The following is a 17,775-nucleotide window of genomic DNA, read 5'->3' on the forward strand; positions in this document are numbered from 1 at the left end:
TGAAGGGAAGGGATCGCGTAATCTTTCTGAGATGCTGAGGGACATCCTAAGGCAGAAATACTGTTCTTAACATTTTATAGAGCTGATACGAACGCATGGTGTATGGCAGGTGTTAATCCTGTCATGTGTGGAGTGCTGGGCCGTGGGGGGGAGTGAAGATTGATGGACACCTTAGCGGGTGCTGTCACAGCTGCTGCAGCCCTCTGGAGGCACTGAGCAACGGGCTCGATACTGAGGTGCCCAGTACCTGCAGTTACAGTTGCCTGCTCTGTCCGGCGTGACCTCCGTGAAGACAGAGGAGAGCCGTTCCCGCAGGCTGGAGCCGCAGAGCTCTGCTCGCTCCCCGGCCTCTCCTGCAGCTGTTCCCCAGCCTCCCGCCACGAGCCCGGTGCCCTGGCGGGAACGGGCGCCCCGCCCACCGCGTGGCCCCACCCCCAGGGGAGAGACGCGCCCCCATTGGCCCTGGATCCTCCACATTTGCATGGGCGGGACCCACCCGCCTCCAGCCTCCCTCTCCGCGCACCTCCCCCGCCGGGCGGGCGGCCGGGCCCGCGCTGTTGTGACACGTGAGGGCGGCGCACGTGGGGCCGTTATGTAAAGCGCAGGGGGAAGGGGCGGGGAGGCCGCCGGCCGGCACGCACGCGCACGTGCGGCGGGCCGCTGCGCATGCGGAGGCCGCCCGGTGCGCAGGCGCGCGGGGAGGGGCGGGGGAAGGCCGGGCTGGTTCTCCTCCCCCTGCGCCCCTCCCCCGGCCAGACGGCGGCGGCTCCCGAGCGACAATGAAGCAGCAGCAGCCGCAGCCCCCCCAGCCCCAGCCCCAGCCGCCGCCCTCCGCCGGCGCGGGGGTCCCGGCCTTCCTCAGCAAGCTGTGGGCGCTGGTGGGCGAGGCCCCCAGCAACCAGCTCATCACCTGGAGCCAGGTGCGGCTCGCGCCAGCCGCGGCGGTTGGCCGCCCCGCCCGCGTGCGCAGGGCGGCGGGAGGTGCTCATTCCCCCCCCCCCCCCCCTTCCTCCGGCGGCGCCGGGCCGCCCCTCCCGCGCCCGGCGGGCACCCGGGGCCGGACGGGCGGGTGGCGGGCCTTCCGCGGGGCCCGCGGCGTGGGGGCGGGCGGGCGGGGAGCCGCGGGCCTCAGCGCGCGTGGGGAGGGCGGAAGAACCGGGCGCGCCCGCTTGGCTCGGTCGGGCTCCCCTCGACCGACCCGGGGGAGCGACCCCCGACCGAGCCGCCGTGCGGCTGCTCTGGGCTTCCGCTGCGCCGCGGGTCTCTGGGCTGTCGCAGCTTTCCCAGCCCGGGCGGGGCTGTTGGGGAGAGGACGGTTCGCCTCGCCTTGCCGCTCCCGGGCTGCCCCTTTGCCGGCCCCGACCGAGCAGGCTGGGGGCTTCCCCGGGGGGCGGTCGACGGGCGCCCCTGAGCTTGGGCGGGAGGAGGGCAGGGATCCGAGAGCGCTGGGCTTTGCGGTGCGCTGACACGCAGCTTTTATTGAGCCCTAGTACGGGAAAGGCAGAGCTGCGGTAGGATTTTCCACCGCCGGTTGGGTGGGCTCGCCTCCGGTGGGCCGGGGGCTGCGTGACAGCGTTCTGCTCCGCGGTGAAAGACGGCGGGGAAGTCGGGGTGCTTGCGTCTCCCTACGCGAAACCAGCAGGGCCGCTCTCTTGCCCCGTGCGACACCGATCCGGGTCCGGCCGGGCGGCTCGGGGGCTGCCGCGCCGCGGTGTGCCGCCCGCGGGGAGCGGCCCGCGCTCGTGGGCGGGCGGGCGGCCACGTGGGGCCGGCAACTGTTGCTGTCGGGTGGCGCCTTCCCGGGTTCCGCGTCCACCTGCTGGAGCGGGCACCCCCCGCCACCCCCAAAACCACCACTCCCCTCCCGGTCGTGTGCAGCGAGGGCGGCCACGTGGGGGCGGGCGGCCACGTGGGGCCGGCAACTTGTTGCTCTCGGGTGGCGCCTTCCCGGGTTCTGCGTCCACCTGCTGGAGCGGGCACCCCCCGCCACCGCCAAAACCACCACCACCACCCCCTGGGTCGTGTGCAGGGAGGGGCGTGCTGGGGAGCGGCTGGAGGGGATGGATCAGGGGCATCTCTCTGGAGAAAGTCAAATTGGGTACCCATCAGTGGTGATGGAGGGACACAAGTATTGATCTGCCTGTGTTTATTTCGGTTACTGAAGTCCCTTTCCTGGGGACTGCAGGTTAAACGTGTACAGTGGCCGTACTGTACACATCTGTTTTGATTGTTTTTAAAAAAAACAGAAAACCCGACTTGGATGTCCTTTCATCTTGAATCGTTCATGTTCAAACACAGGCTGTTGTAGTGAATAATAAAGAAGCATTATCAGAGCACAAAGTTTATAAGTATGTTAAAATATTGGAAGACAGGAGGTAACCACCTTTTTACAATGTAATGAAGGGCTGGCAAGTTTGCTGCAGTAAGCATCATTAACTCTTGAAATAAATGCTAAGTAGTTTTTTTTTTAATTACTTCATTTTTCTCTATATATTAGAAGTTTTTACAATAATATATTTTAAAAAATCCTGTTCTCAAACTGTATCAACATCGTCAAGTGGTGTTGAGATGGCAGCTCTCAGCTGAATTTATTTTAAATGCTCAAGCAATGACGAAATGTTGTCCTAAACATTTTATTGATATTGAGTTACCAGTAACTTTAGCCAAAACTTTCCGAAGAAGGAAGCAGGTAGACTCAGTAGATTACGGCAGCTTTTCCTTCTAATTTTTTTTTTCTTTTTTTTCTGGGAGAGAGATGCTAAGGGCTATATGAAGATTCAGATGTTGTCTAGCTTAAGAAGTGCCATTTTTGCCACCTAATGCTTTTAATGGAGACTTTCCAAATTTATTGCATATGTTTATCTTAAGTAAGCACACCAAGGCTATTATTAGGTATCCTTGTATTACTTTCTTAATTAAAAATAAAGACTAATTGTTTTGCAAGGCTGTTTGTGGAAGGAAGGTCCACTAATCACAGTTGATGTTATCAGCATCCAGCAGTTCTTGTGTGGGGGGAAGGTGTTAGGCTCACTTGGTACACAAGCGATGACATCTTTTAAGAATAAGCTATGTCAGTATTATGGGATACAGAAAGTTTACCAAGCGTAACAGGGGAGGAAGAGTACAGTTACTGTAATATTTCACTTTCCTCCTATACAAATCCATATCTTTACATTGTAAGGATAAACACCATCTGGAACCAAACAGCCAAAGTTTGTCTCCCTGCATACATATCTCAGTGAAGCCATGGGTATGTGTTGTCCATGGAAACAGGTACAAGAGTACCAAATGAAGTACTTGGGGGAAGATTGCTGTATGCTGCAGTCACTAACACTAGGACTTGAAAACTGTATTTAGCTATGTGGTAATGCTTCATTGAGTTCAAGTTGGGCCTTAACTTCTGTACAACTTTGCTGTAAATGACTGCCAGGGCAACAAGAAGTAGTAGATGTGTTTCCCAGATTTTTCTGCGCTAGGCCTGAACAATGTCAAAGTGACAATAAAGTGAGGTGCTGCATGAAAGCTGTCTGTTGGCGTCACAGGTCACTGTAGTGCCGCTTGTTTGAGTACCTTCAGCTGGTGAGTTTCATTAATGCATTGGCTAAAATGATCTGTTCCTGCCCTTTCCTTTGCTTCCCTTTTCCCTTCCACTGACTGATTCTGAGCAGGAGGTAGGTAGGCATTACTGGGAAGTTTTCATCTTCCTACCCTCCTCTGAGTCTTAAGCTCCTAACTCATCCAATGATGAGCCATTTATAAATCCTGTTTCTGACAATCCTTGCTGGTTTGTCAGAAGCAAGCTCTTGAGCAAGGATCTTCACCTGGTCTCATGGTTAGTGCTTCAAGTTTCTTGGGATCATAGAACTGCTGGCATTTGGGGGTAAGAAACACGTGTGACTTGTTGAACTAAAGGGCTTTTAAGAAAATGCAGTATCAGTGTTGACATTTGTCGAAGATGGTAGGCTTCTCATTCAATACAGGTGAGAGTACTGTGGATGTACAGACAAAACCTAAACCACTTTGAAGTAGCTAATGTGGATTCTGCCAATTACTTGTCCTTTAGTTAACGGGGCACAGTCACTGAAGAACAAAGAGCTGAGCCTTCTGTTTTAGTCAAAGGCTGTGGATGAAATAAAAGATCAGTCCTCCCTCACAACAGGCATCCCAGGAGGAGGGGGATATTGCCTCGGGTGATTACCTTTTTGGTAACTCCAAAACCCAGTGGACACCCTCAGCTCTTTGACAGCTCCATCTGCTCTACAAGTCTTATCAAACTAATCATGCTTTTATACTGGAAAGCAGAAGGGACTCTCAGCTGGTTGTTGGGTTTTTTCCCCTTGCACAGTCTCTTTGTTAGATTACTTACCAATGCTTTGAAACACAGAAAATTGCTAGTATTGTCCTGTAGTGAAACTGTGGTAATTGTTGGTAAACAATTAATTAATTTCTTGAGGAAGCAGTAAGTAACAATAGATATGTTCCCCTTCAGATATGGATAGCGATGTAAAGTGATAATACTCTGTTGCTTTGCAACTGCAGGGTTTGTACACTTCTTGTTGTGGAAAATTGTAGGCAAGCAGATCAGTTACAGTACTGCACGCACAAAGGAAACATTCCTATCTGGTGATTAATTCTAAAAGCCCAGCAGGTTTTCTGCAATGGTCTTTAAGTAGCTTAACGTGTCTCTCTTGTTTTAGAATGGCCAGAGTTTCTTGGTGTTGGACGAACAGAGATTCGCAAAAGAGATTCTTCCCAAGTACTTCAAGCACAACAACATGGCAAGCTTTGTCAGGCAGTTAAACATGTGTAAGTTCTTGGGTTTTTGCTTTCTAGCATAGTTCTAGATCCTGTACATGTTTAGTTACAGACAACTTCCTTTGAGCAGTGGCCCTGTGTTCTCTGCAACTAGGCTACTGTCATATCCTCAAAACTGATACCAGGATAATTGGAACAGCATAGTTTGAATTTCTTAATGTGGGTTTTGAGAGGGTTTTTTTCTTTTTCTTTTTTTAAAGATGGCTTCCGTAAAGTTGTCCATGTTGATTCTGGGATTGTCAAACTGGAGCGAGATGGTCCAGTAGAGTTTCAGCACCCGTATTTTAAGCAGGGCCGAGAGGACTTGTTGGAACACATTAAAAGGAAGGTTAGTGAAAACTCAGTATGTGGAAAACCTGTGCTAGTAAGTATGAATGAATAGCAAAGTTCATGTCAAGTTTAATTGCACGATTGTGAGTGCAGATAAGTTTGAAGTTTGAGGAAGCAAACTGTGCTGCTCTCATATATATTTTGACTTGTTTAAAGATATTTTGAGGGATTTGACTAGGGTCCTTTATCTAACCTGCTTTGCTGTCATTATAGTAAGTTTCACAGGTGGCAAAAATGAGTGAGTTATGCAAATATGACATTTTGCAAATGGGTATTAGAAGTGCAGAGCATCTTTGACTTTACCATCAGTAATATAACAATCTGCTTGTTTATGTAGCTTGTTTCAGAACAAAGCTACTGTAAGCATTATATTTTCCACCAAAGAGAACAAGGGGCAAACCTTTAAACATGTTTGTTATGCTGCTAAATGTGATTCTGAAATGTGCTCTGCTGTTATTGTGAGTCAGGTGAAGGTAGATATCGAATAGAAATATGGCAAGTTAAACCATCATGAGAGGGATGTACTTACTAGCATTGCATTATTGTGAAGCAGTTAGGATGAAGTAGAGCACTTAGGAGAATGCCTGAAGAATCTGAATGTACACAAATGTTTGTAACAACTAAAGCTAATGTGGTGACAGCTGTAAGAGGGCATTTCTGTGTGTTTCTCTATTTTTTTATTTGATGCTTGATGTATTATTGACTTAAATGCATAGTTTATCAGCACTAGAAGAAAATGTATTTGATCATCAAAAGAAAATAATAGTTAACAATGAGTAAAGGAAAGTGTTGTTTCTGGATTCTAATCTTTTAAAGGTTTCTTCTTCGAGACCTGAAGAAAACAAGATACGTCAAGAAGATCTCTCCAAAATAATAAGTAGTGCTCAAAAGGTGCAAATTAAACAAGAGACTATTGAATCTCGATTGTCTGCTTTGAAGAGGTGAGTTGCTCCATCGGCAACTGATCCCTAAAATTGAGTAATTCTGATAATAGATATCGGACAAAGACCTAATTTTAGGTGTCTCTTGATTTCTTATTGCCTAACTTTAGATACTGCTTTAGGAAAATAAATTTCAATAAAAGAATTGCATTAAAAATTTGGTTAAAAGTAATAGGCAATGTTGGTGTTTGAAGAACTGTCTAGTAGTGGGCAATTAAATAACACCTTTAATAATAGTTCAAATAATGCTGCTGAGGCTGAATATTCAACTTGGCTCTTAGCATAAAGTAGGCTGTTTTACGTCTTCAAGCTTAAAGTAGTTACTGTGTTTAGTTTGAGGCAGAGTTTGGTTTGTGTAAATTGCTTATAATACTTTCTTACTACAATTAATACCTTTGCTCATTGCTTTTTATTTTCCTGTTGTTGTCTTCATTCCCCCACTGCTAAAAATTGCAGAAGAGTTAATGCCTATGGAAATATATTTAGAAAACTAATTTGGAAATTCATGAGTTATGTTGGCAACAGAGCTACAGAATCTAAAATCCAAATATAAATAGAGTATTTTTAGAATTGCATTATTACCTATTTAGTAATTATGATTTATACTCAACAATGAGAGAGACGTGTGTCACAAATTACTTAATCCTTTAGAGTATGTAGATACAGACAGGATATATGAGCATAAGCTCATGCACTGTCACAGCACCTCAACAGTAACTATCTCAGGGCTCCTTAACTTATATTAACTTGAGAAAATAATGATTGTGTACCTCTGTGGCAGGGGTCACCGATTAGCTCAAGTTTTAAGAAGTAAATGCTGTCATTTCTAGTCTTCAGTTCTAATTACTTGAGTGGTAGAATATTCAGAGGCAAACTTATTTTGTCTAGGAAGGGTCTTTATTAGAATCTGGCCAGTCTACAGTAAAAATGTTCATATTCAGCCTTTTCAAATCACAGACGAATTTGGGTTGGAAGGAACCTCAGAAGGCTGTCAGGTCCAATCCACTACCCAGAGCAGGGCTGACTTTGGCTGGAATGACATCCAGTTGCTAACAACCTGACAGTTTGTAGAGATGAGAAGACACAATGGTTGGTCTTTGACATTCATATTGTTGTCCCATGAGTTTAAAATGATTGAGGTGGAAACTGGAGCTAAATCAGAAGACCTAGTCCTACAAAATATGTTCATAAAGCTGGTGAGAAATTGAGAAAGTTCAGAATCCCTGATGTCAGTTGTTAAATTTGTGATGGAACTGTACTCTTAAATTGTATGTTGGACATTGGAGCAGTTTGAGGAGTGAGTAATAAGCTTTATCACACTGCATATAAAAAGCTGTTTCTCAAAACTTAGCTTAGGGTTTCCTAAAAACCTGAACACCAGTGGTTCAGGAGATTTTCCTCCTTTTTTGGCATACATCTGTGTTGAAAACTAAACTGCAAAAGAGAGGAAGGTGGTATGTTGTCTTTCCTTATTCATTGAAGCTTTTGGTATTCATTATCTACCTCTTAATATGCTTTATGCTGTTGGAAACAACGAGGTTCATGGATACGATAGCAAGGGCCACTTTACAGCAGTGTTTGTACTGTCTCATTAACTGGACTCAGCTGTGAGTAGTGGAACTACCAAGGTTTGTAAAATGGCAGTGTTTCATGAAAACTGCCATCTTTGCAGTTACTTGCTTCTGTTACTTTTTAGCACCTAACATGCCCCTTTCCTGGAGCTGATAGAGGCAACTGTTAGGATGACCTACAGCCGCATGTGTGACTCGAGAGCTTGTTCTGTAAAGATGCTTTCAAGGTGGATGTACTGTTGCTGACAGGTAGCTTGCATCTAGCAAGAGGTGTGTGAGGGAGGGCAAACAGGCTTGATATAAATGAGGAGCTCTGGTTTTTAGTGGTGAAAGGAAACTGCATTCTTATGCTGTTTGGTCCTTTGCTGCTGCCAGAGACCAGCTGTATGCTTGGATTTTTTTTTTTTGTTTAATTTCTTAGGATTTAATTACTAGAAGGAAGAGGAGAAGGTAACTTTGTTACAGGAAAGGAAACAAAAGAGTTAATTTTTAAATGCTGAATGTATGTGTAATAAATATTGCCAAATTTGGGATTTTTTTTTTTTAAGGGGGCTAGAAATTCTCTGCAGGCTATTTGTTGTGTTTGGGTCTCCATTTTGTAATTATTTGCCAAGGCTGCTGACTGTGTGACTTCCCCCAGTCTACAAACACATTTCAAAGAGCTTTAGTGAAGCCAACTAATCTTTAACAAAAATGATTAATGTAAATATTTTAAAACTTAGTTTTAGTTTGAGTTTTAAATCATCCTTTTCAAACAGGGAGAATGAATCCCTTTGGAGGGAAGTGGCAGAACTGAGAGCAAAACATTTGCAACAACAACAAGTTATTCGGAAGGTAAGGCTTCATTCAAGTGTCGTATGTGAATGAGTGAGTGCTCCTAAACTAGGAATACTATGCCATATGTTACCTTACTTTGCCCTCACTCTTCTTTTTGTAATGTGTGAAATGCCTTTTTAATAGACAAAACAACAGGGTGGTGTATGGTGAACAAATCTTTGTGAAACAAACATTCAGTGTATTTCTCTGCATAAGCAGAAGATAAGGCCAAACTCTTGTAAACACTTTCAAAGAAAGAGGTTCAAGAACATCATAACATCATTCATTAAGGTACCCTTAAAATGGTCTATCCATTTTTTATTACTTCAGGAATCAGATAACTAATATCTGTGTTGGATGATCTCAGGCAAAACTCTTTCTCACTGCAAGAATTACAAAGTTCTGTATTGGAAATTCACTACTGTCCTACTTAACTGACCCACTGACTGTATATTTCTGAAATTATCAGAAGAATAGATTATTGAGTGGAACCCACTGATAATATGTTAGCTTAGCTTAGTTTAACAGTTAGATTTATGATCTACCCAAACTGATGTAAATGCAAAGTTTACAGCTTTTTTTTTTTTTTTTTAACGTATCAGAAATAGCAACACGGAAAGCAGAGACTCTTACTGATTTTTTTTTTCCAGTTTGTTCAAGCCAGATACATACATTTAATCCTTAAATTTAAAACATAAGGGAAGAAAGTCTTAACATTTCAAAAGAAAAGGCAGCTGATGAATAATGTTAAGTGTATTTTTCTGAATCTGTCAAAAATGCCTTTCACCAGAACCAGCGTTTACAGGTACAGGTTATGTATACAGTCAACATCGCTATGTGCCTTCTGTCATTGCTTATTAGAGTTCTTCTAATAGTTTGAGTTACTGGATGTTTTTCTGTGTGCTGTATGATGTAGTGTAAAAGTCTACTCTTATGGCCTGCTATGTGAAAAGCCTTTCTTAGACAACTGAATAACTGTATTCTTTTTAGATATTACCAGCCATGTTTTCTATTCTACCACAATTTTTAACTTTTCTGAACAGTTCTATATCAGAGTTACTACACAAAATAAGTGATCTGCTGTTTATGTATATATTTTATTATTGAAGTCTTCTGCTATCAGGTATCTTGATACTCTGAGAGAAACAATTACAGAGTAGAGCGATTAACAATAGTGTTCTTTTCCTTACAGATTGTACAATTTATTGTTACCTTGGTGCAGAATAACCAACTAGTGAGCCTAAAACGCAAGAGGTAAATATGGTCTTGAAAACTTGCTGTCCAGACAATACACTGACATGTTTTGTTGACTAAAACCAAAGAATTACTTTTGAGATGGCTTTCTTCCTTTACTCTTTCTGATTTAGGCCTCTGCTTCTGAACACTAATGGACCTACAAAGTCAAATGTATTTCAACAAATTGTGAAAGAACCAGCTGACAGTAACCACCATGTAAGTTTTCTTTCATGCGTACTCTTTGTTATGATGAAGGAAGGAGTGGAGGGGGGCAGACAGATCAAGTAGCTTGTCTTATGGGGAATAAAACATAGCTGTGTACTGAGAACTATCAACTTTTAGAAGTGGTATGTCGTGTTGTCTTTCCTTCAGAAGCCAAGTATGTTGATAATCACCATTCACTTTTCAATACAAGCATGTATAAGCCAGTTACCTGTGTATTAAGTACAGCTTGATGTGAACCTACTGAAAGCAGTTATGCTATTTCTAACAGCACTATTATTAAAAGCAATGTATGTTGTGTTGTTATCTCTGGGAGTTGGGCGCCCCTAGCCCCATACAGGGGTGAGGATCCACGTGTTGCTCTGCAAGGCAGCATCGAACCCAACAAAATCACATCAAGTTCCTGTGCCATTTGAATGTCACGCCACTGGAAGTTATTTTCTGCTGTCCAAATAATGGTTGGTGGGGAAATCATTAGAATGAGTGCTGTAGCATGGTACCAGAATTAATAGCTTTATAACAAGGTACTATCTAAACAGCAGTCACTGTTTTAATATTTTTAGTTCTTGTCTAGTCCTGTCGTCGCAGCTTTTTTGTTGCTTTTGCTGACAGTGCTAGTATATTTTTATTTCTATGTGTGTAGTATTTGCCAAACATTTTTTCTGTAGGTGCTATTCTCCAGCTTGTTCATTTATTTGTATTTTTTTTTAATTAAATGTAGATCTATAGAAACAGATTGTAATCTCCAAGATGTAGGAAAGCTTTTACACCTCTTTAGAATTGAAGCATTGTTAAGATACAATGATAACTGTCAGAATGCTGAAGGTCATTGTCCTTCTGTCCCCTGACTCTTTTAAAAATAATTCTCAGGTACCTCTCAACAGAAACGAGGGCTTAAAACAAAGGGAACAGATTTCAGATGACATCATTATTTATGATGTCACTGAGGATGTGGGTGATGAAGAAAATCCCATGGGTGATGAAGAAAATCTTCCCATTACACCAGAAGCAAATGAAGATACCACTTCAGATTCTTCCAAGTAAGAATTCTCTAGAAGTCTATATAGATAATTGGCTTTCAGTGTTGTATAATATGCAGTCATTCAGATGTCTTAGATTTTTTTTTTTTGTAATGAAGTGGTCAGAATTACTCAGTACTCCTGCACATACAGAAGCTTCATCTGTGAATTCACACTAGGTTCTGATTAATTGACCTCTGGATTTGTTCCAAATCATGAATTGGCTGTTGGAGTTTTAATATGCGGAGGATAGAAACTAGTGAGAAGCAATCTGTTCTGTTGCACTCTAGTTAAATACACTGCTTGTCCAAAGACAAAGTAGGTGATGTCTTCTTACTTTTGGTTATGAATACAGACAGGAATGACTTCCCTTGGTTTTACAGATTTTTATGGAGAATAATCTGCATGTGCTGTTTGTCAAGTGATGGTGTGGTCTTTGAACTTTATTAAGGCAGTTAATTGCGGGGGTTTTTTTCAGTCCCAAGTGTTTTGTGACTATGTTCCTTCCTGTCTGTACTTAGCACTATAGAAGTAGTTCATCTTTCAGCTATGAGCAGTTGAAACTTGGTCCAGGGATTGAGGTGCAACTCTCTTCCTGAGTTACATTGTATTGATAAGGCCTGTATTATGCCTCAAGGAATAAAACTTAGATATTTCGAGCTTATACTTCAACTAGTAGCATTGTTCTTGTTCAGGTGATGTCTGGGAATGCATTCTCTGATAGAAAAGCTTCATGAAGATAAGGCTGTGATAGAGAGGCAGCACAACTAACAGCTACTTAAGGGTTAAGAAAACCAAAATATGGATGAAAGCAAGTCATTTGAGACTCTTTTTGGTTTTTAGGTTGCCTTCCTGGTATACATAACAAGGTTAATTAACTACAACACTGGCGACTAAGATCCTTTATGTTATGGATGCTTAGAGTTGATTCTGTTCAACAGGAAAGATGCAAAATATATATTGTCTGTCTAGTTTGATGGTCTCATACGCTTTGGTCCACTTCGTACATACTTTACATTTATATGCGAGCTTATAGTTGTTCTAGTGCAAAAAATACCAGTGTTCCTACATCTTTTTAGTAGTTTATTGTGGTCTAGCACAACAATGTCTGCTAGCTGAGCTGCATTAGCTGTATTGAGCATTACAGCACCATATCAATGCAAAATAGATATATAATCTTGCTGTGTTTCGTATTAAAAAGCAGTAGGGAAGTTTACTTCCTTATAGTAGCTTCACTAAAATGAGAAGTAACTAAACCTGTGGAATAGTACCAATTTAAATGAGTGTATGAAATGCTTTCATTCCTTTGTCTCACATTACAGCTGTAGTCATTCTCCTGATATTGTAATTGTGGAAGATGATAATGAAGAAGAATATGCCCCTGTAATTCAAGGGGATAAAAGCACAGAATCAGTTGCCATCCCAGCTAATGATCCCCTCAGCCCTGTCAGTGACAGTACAAGCCCACTCATGTCAAGTGCTGTACAGCTGAATAACCAGTCGACTTTAACTGTAGAAGATCCAGTCTCAATGATGGATTCCATACTCAGTGAGAATGGAGTAATTTCACAGAATATAAATCTTCTTGGAAAGTGAGTAGCCTGGTCTTTTGTTTTTTCAAGTATTAGATTGTTTGACTGAAGTAAAAAGAACTGAATAGTAGTTTCCTTGAGAACTTTAAATTTATAGGTCACTTTTATTCTAGCCAGTTTCTAAAGATCCTTCTATTTTAAGTATTTTAAGATAGGACCTCTGATTTTTATCGTGAAGCGAGTGAATTGGGGTGCATAATCTGACAGTGTAATGTTGTGGATGTCATTGTTTGAACTGTCAGGATTTATCTGCGTAGCTCTTGCAAGTGGATGGGACTCAGGGCTACCTGGATGCAAGAATCGCATCTCTGCTGACGTCATGTCATGGTGTTAAGTTGATGTGATATCTGTTTCAGAGCACCTGTCTGCTTTACTTGGGTTCTCCTCTAAAGAGGCTAAAAGTTTTCACTTTTTTCCAGAGGTTGTTTCTAATGAATGACTCCAGTTCATTCTAGTTCTGGTGAAGATTTTTAGATGCATGTAGTACATCTGTGTAAAGCTTAATTGTGGATTTCTCTTCCTTTTGTTAAGGGATACAGCAATAAAATACTGTTTGTCTTCTAGAGTTGAACTTCTGGATTATCTTGACAGTATCGACTGCAGTTTAGAGGACTTCCAAGCTATGTTATCAGGACGACAGTTCAGCATAGATCCAGATCTCCTGGTCGATGTAATTTTTACTGTTTATTTTCAGTATTTTGGTAACACACTACAGGAAATATTTGTGTGGGTTGGTACTGTTGAAAAGAGATTTAAATCACAACAGTTTTTGAGGGTTTTTTTGCCTTTCTTCCCTTTAAAAGAGGGAAGTTATAAATATTTGTGAATATGTGTTTGTGGAGCACTGGTATAATTCTAAGTGCTACACCACTGCTCAAGTGAATGCTTTTTGATTGAAGAATGGCTTTCTTAATGAAATAATGCTTATAGTTGTTGCTACATGAACTCAGACACCAATTAGATTAATACTCTTGTTTGAAATAGCCCAGCACATCATCTGTGGTCTTCTCAATGAATGGGGGTTAAAAAGGCTCTTGGCATGTATTTTACAAGTTTCTCTGACATTTCAGGTTATTTCTAAGGAGTATGTATATGTTCTCAATTTCTCTTCAGATTTATGTTGAGTAGAATGGTCTAGGTTGGAAGGGACCTGTGCATGTCATCTAGTCCAACTCCCTTGCTCAAAGCAGGGCCAGCTTGAAAGTTGGGTCATGTTGCTCAGGACCTTGTTGACTCAAATTCTGAAATCTCCAAAGATGGGAGTTCCACAGCCTCTCGGGTGCCTGTTCCAGTGCTTGACTCTTCTTTGTGAAGAATTTCCTTATGTCAGTCACAGTTTTCCCTGCTGCAGCTCATAGCTCTTGCCTCTTGTCCTTTGTCCACCTCTGTGGAGTTTGTTTTCTCTGTAACTCCTCTTCAGAAGCAGTAGAAGAGTGCAGTTACCCTCCCTTGTCTGCCCTCTCCAGACAAGATTAGCCAAGCTCCCTCAGCCTCTTGTATGTCATAAGCCCCCAAACATCTGTGGCCCTCCAGACGCCCCGTAGTTTGAAAACTCTTGTACTGGGAGGCCTAAAACTGGACACTCTTCCACAAGTGGCCTCAGATGCTGGGCAGAGAGAACTAATTGCTTCCAGTGACCTCCTGGCTGTGCTTTGCCTGTAGCAGAGCATGCCTCCCTGTAGCAAGGCCATGCCGCTGGCTCGTGGTAGGGTGTTGTCTACCACAACTCCCAGGTTCCCTCTCTGAGGAGCCGCTCCCTGTCCGTTTGTTCCCTAACCTGGGACAGTGCATGAGGTTACTGTGTCCTAAAGGCATTTGGCTGTTGAACCTGATGGAGTGCCTGTTGGCCCCTCTCCCGCTTTGCTGAGAATCCCCCGTAACAGCAGTTCTGCTCTCCCACGTATTGATGACTCCTTCCAGTTTGGTGTCACTTGCAAACTTGATCGGGGTGTCTTCTTCCTTATGGTACACAGAATTCTCCATGCAGCAACATAAGAAGGAATCGGTATTTTAAGACTGCAGCAAACCATGTTAGTCTAAGTTAGATGTAATATAGTTGTTTCCTTTGTGACTGAGGTTCATGGAATTCCAAACCATTATGCTCCAAAGCTAGGTTTTCTTTGCAAAAGTGGTAAATACCTGTAAATAAACTTCAATCCTGATGGAGAGTGAAAACATTAAGTACAGAGATTATTCTTACACATGCAGCTGTAATGTTCTTGTATTCTTAATAGCAACATCGAGATACCTAAAACTTGATGTGTTTTGTCTTGTTCAGCTTTTTACAAGCTCCGTGCAGATGAATCCCACAGATCATATCACTAATACCAAAGTAAGTCTTAAATCCATTGCTCAATGTACACAGTAGTGAGAGATGCAAACTTTACTGATCCTTTATTATTTTCTTTTCTGGTATAATAGCGTTTTTTTCATGCTCTGGCTTTGGAGACTTCCAGAGAATAGGAAGGCTGCAGACGAATTCATCCTGTTTGTTAGATTTTAAACAGAAAAGGGAAAAGCACACTAATTAATAACGTCCTGTAGAACTTGTATTACCTTGAGGCCAATACCTGTACATTGTACCAGTCTCTTTTGTATCCTCTAAGATTTTAGTACTTGCAAACACGGTACACACTTTGTCAGAATGGTTTCATCTGTATTGTCTGGTGGGAAAAGAAACGCAAGAATAAGCAGTGGAGCAAATATCTAGCTCTTTGAATTTGTCCGGCTCATTTATGAGCATTAGTTTTGGTTCTTGCTTGAGTAAGCCTGTGTTTCCATTTCTCGTTTTCTCAGCCAAGGTGTATTAGTATGGGTAACTGATACCACTGCATCCCTTCACAAATAAAAACTTAGATTTTTTTTTTCAATAGTTGGTCAGGTTCATTTTTCTAGAGGCATTGGAAAAGGCTTTAAGCGTGTGTGTAAGATTTTGCTTTTGTTTCCAGATGGAGACAAAGGGAATAGAAACTACCAAGAATAATGCTGGTCCAGCAGCTTCACAGGAAACACAAGCTTCTAAGCCCAAATCAGGTTAGTTGTGGTGTTTTGTTGAAACAGTTTAACAGTTGAACAAGCATTGTTCTAAAAACCATCTCGGTTATTTGCTCTTTGTCTGGTTTTGTCATGCTGATAAGCAAATAACCAAAACAAAATACTTACTATAGTTGCTTTTTAGGTTTTTGGCACTGTACCAGGTGCAGAGAAACTGATGTTTTTGCAGGAGAATCTGAACAAATAATGTTATGCATGAATGTAACAATTCTTTAATCACTCATTTAAAACAAACACCTGTGATGTTTTTTATTAATTATTCTTTAAATAAATTCTGGGGATTGGATTTTGTTTTTTCCTTCTGCACATAGAAAGGCATGCAAACTTAACAATGTTTTGGGATTTTCTTCCCCTTAGATAAGCAGCTCATACAGTACACTGCGTTTCCACTCCTTGCATTCCTCGATGGGAACCCGGGCTCTGCCGTCGAGAGCGGGAGCTCCGCAGCAGAAACTCCTCCTGTTGACAAACCCCTGGAAGTGGACGAGCTCCTGGAGAGCAGCCTGGATCCCGAGCCCACCCAGAGCAAACTGGTGCGGCTGGAGCCCCTGACAGAGGCAGAAGCGAGCGAAGCCACGCTGTTCTATCTATGCGAACTTGCCCCAGCACCCATGGACACAGACATGCCGTTCTTGGATAACTAATGTAATGGGGACTCTGTATATAGTCATGAAGATGAACTATTTATTTAGAATATTGTTTGGTATATGAGTTTTTTGTAAATCACTGTTTTATGTAACCAGGTAACGTGGACTCTAAAACACCTTTCCTATGTTACTTCCTGCAAGCAATTGTTTAACTACATGGTTAGACAAGCTGTTAGACACGGTTGGCAATACCAAGTCAGACTGTTACTGCGCTGCTGTCAAATACTTGGTATTACACATATCGCTAAATATCCCGGGTAATGGAACACTTGTTAAGAGTAAGCTTTGACTTATGATTTCTTATACTTCTGGTCTTACATATGATGACGTAAACTAGTAGTGTATGGTTAGGGAGCACTGACTTTCTGTATCTTGGGTTTTTTCTATTTTTTACAACATTTTGTTTAACAAACGAGGCTTTTTTGAGGTGGGGGGGACCAGGACCTGATGTAGGCTTTTTTTTTCCCTGCTTGAACTGGGAACAAAGTGCCTGTACCTTGCTAAATCTTGGTTCTGCCTTACTTTCACTTCAGTGGAAGTGCTCACACATAGCACAAACTGGGGAAAAGTTCTTTACAGCCACCAGGCCCCTCAACTGCATGAGTACTTTTAACTTGGACCATCTACTCTGATAAAATAAATGTTACTTAAGTGTGATACTTGTTGAGAGCTGTCTCTTACGCCATGTGGATGTGGATTTAACAGCCTGTATTTTTCATGCCTTAGCAGCTGTGCAATGAGGTCTGCTTCTATGCATGTTGATAGTTTCCCTATCTATCTCCAACCTTCAAGGTTTGTTTATAAGCCTCCAAAACAAGTGGCTAATGCAGCAAGCTGTGGTCCCTCTAGTACTACACAGAACCGTGTTTTCTCCTTTGTTTTCTTACTGAAAACTGTGGCAGAGCCCTGTAGCTTTCCTTCCAGTGGAATCGCTCTACCCCTACTCAAAAGGTGTGTTTCCATTGTTGCTCTTACCAGAGTCTTCCATGTTTATTCAGGGGAACTTACTGTAGTTGTATTACACAGCTGAATGGCAGAGGGGTTCCTACAGCACTAGGGGAAGGTGCAGTTGACACACTTCTAACTAAATCCTCTCACCCCAAGCTCCTGATTTAATACGAACAGTAAGTTAAACCATAACTGAAGTTTTCTTCCCTCCCTGCCCTCAAAGCTGTAGATAGATAGGGAGGATAGGGAGTTTTGAGAAGCTCCAGTGTGTAAGATGTTCCAGTGAAGGGAGAAACTGGAGTTTAGTAACTTCATACATGCAACAGGAAAAACACCTTCCACAACTCTGGCACTGCACTCAAAATTTTCCTTTTTTTTTTTTTTTTTTTTAAAGGAGTAGTCTAGCTACTTGTACAAGGAGCTGAGTCCATAGATGCAGCTGTCTGTTCATCTTCCCACTTCAGTGACTAGTTACTTGTTATCGGACTCAAGAACTGCAAACTGGTGTTCCGGTGTTTTACCCAGATTTACAGACACAGGTGCAATACAACGCAGGAGTGCAGTTACAAGTGTGAAGCACATTT

At 42.6% G+C, this 17,775-nt stretch overlaps 1 protein-coding gene across 2 annotated transcripts; it reads left to right on the forward strand.

Moving 5' to 3' along the window:
• The first annotated feature begins 683 nt into the window (after nucleotides 1-683).
• On the forward strand, nucleotides 684-16,902 carry HSF2 (heat shock transcription factor 2). 2 transcript variants are annotated; one of them, XM_075145747.1, is made up of 13 exons: nucleotides 688-920; nucleotides 4,698-4,806; nucleotides 5,016-5,143; nucleotides 5,962-6,086; nucleotides 8,416-8,491; nucleotides 9,666-9,727; nucleotides 9,841-9,925; nucleotides 10,802-10,971; nucleotides 12,273-12,542; nucleotides 13,107-13,212; nucleotides 14,821-14,874; nucleotides 15,491-15,575; nucleotides 15,954-16,902. In XM_075145747.1, the coding sequence occupies exons 1-13, from the start codon at nucleotides 780-782 to the stop codon at nucleotides 16,238-16,240; spliced, it is 1,698 nt and encodes a 565-aa protein (XP_075001848.1). In that variant the 5' UTR covers nucleotides 688-779; the 3' UTR covers nucleotides 16,241-16,902. The 2 variants fall into 2 exon arrangements, with proteins under 2 accessions (XP_075001849.1, XP_075001848.1); XM_075145748.1 differs by lacking the exons at nucleotides 10,802-10,971; nucleotides 12,273-12,542; nucleotides 13,107-13,212; ... (1 more) ...; nucleotides 15,491-15,575; nucleotides 15,954-16,902 and adding an exon at nucleotides 10,248-10,787 and having other exon boundaries at nucleotides 684-920.
• Nucleotides 16,903-17,775: the final 873 nt, after the last annotated feature.

Source organism: Calonectris borealis, chromosome 3 (assembly GCF_964195595.1).
Source record: "Calonectris borealis chromosome 3, bCalBor7.hap1.2, whole genome shotgun sequence".
NCBI classification, from domain to species: Eukaryota; Metazoa; Chordata; class Aves; order Procellariiformes; family Procellariidae; genus Calonectris; species Calonectris borealis.

Bases quoted from the DNA above. Each gene is read 5' to 3' on its own strand.
- HSF2 (XM_075145747.1), top strand. From the start codon at position 780: ATGAAGCAGCAGCAGCCGCAGCCCCCCCAGCCCCAGCCCCAGCCGCCG. The intron at 8,492-9,665 runs GTAAGGCTTCAT...TTTTCCTTACAG, and splicing joins AACAACAAGTTATTCGGAAG to ATTGTACAATTTATTGTTAC. The intron at 9,926-10,801 runs GTAAGTTTTCTT...AATAATTCTCAG, and splicing joins CAGCTGACAGTAACCACCAT to GTACCTCTCAACAGAAACGA.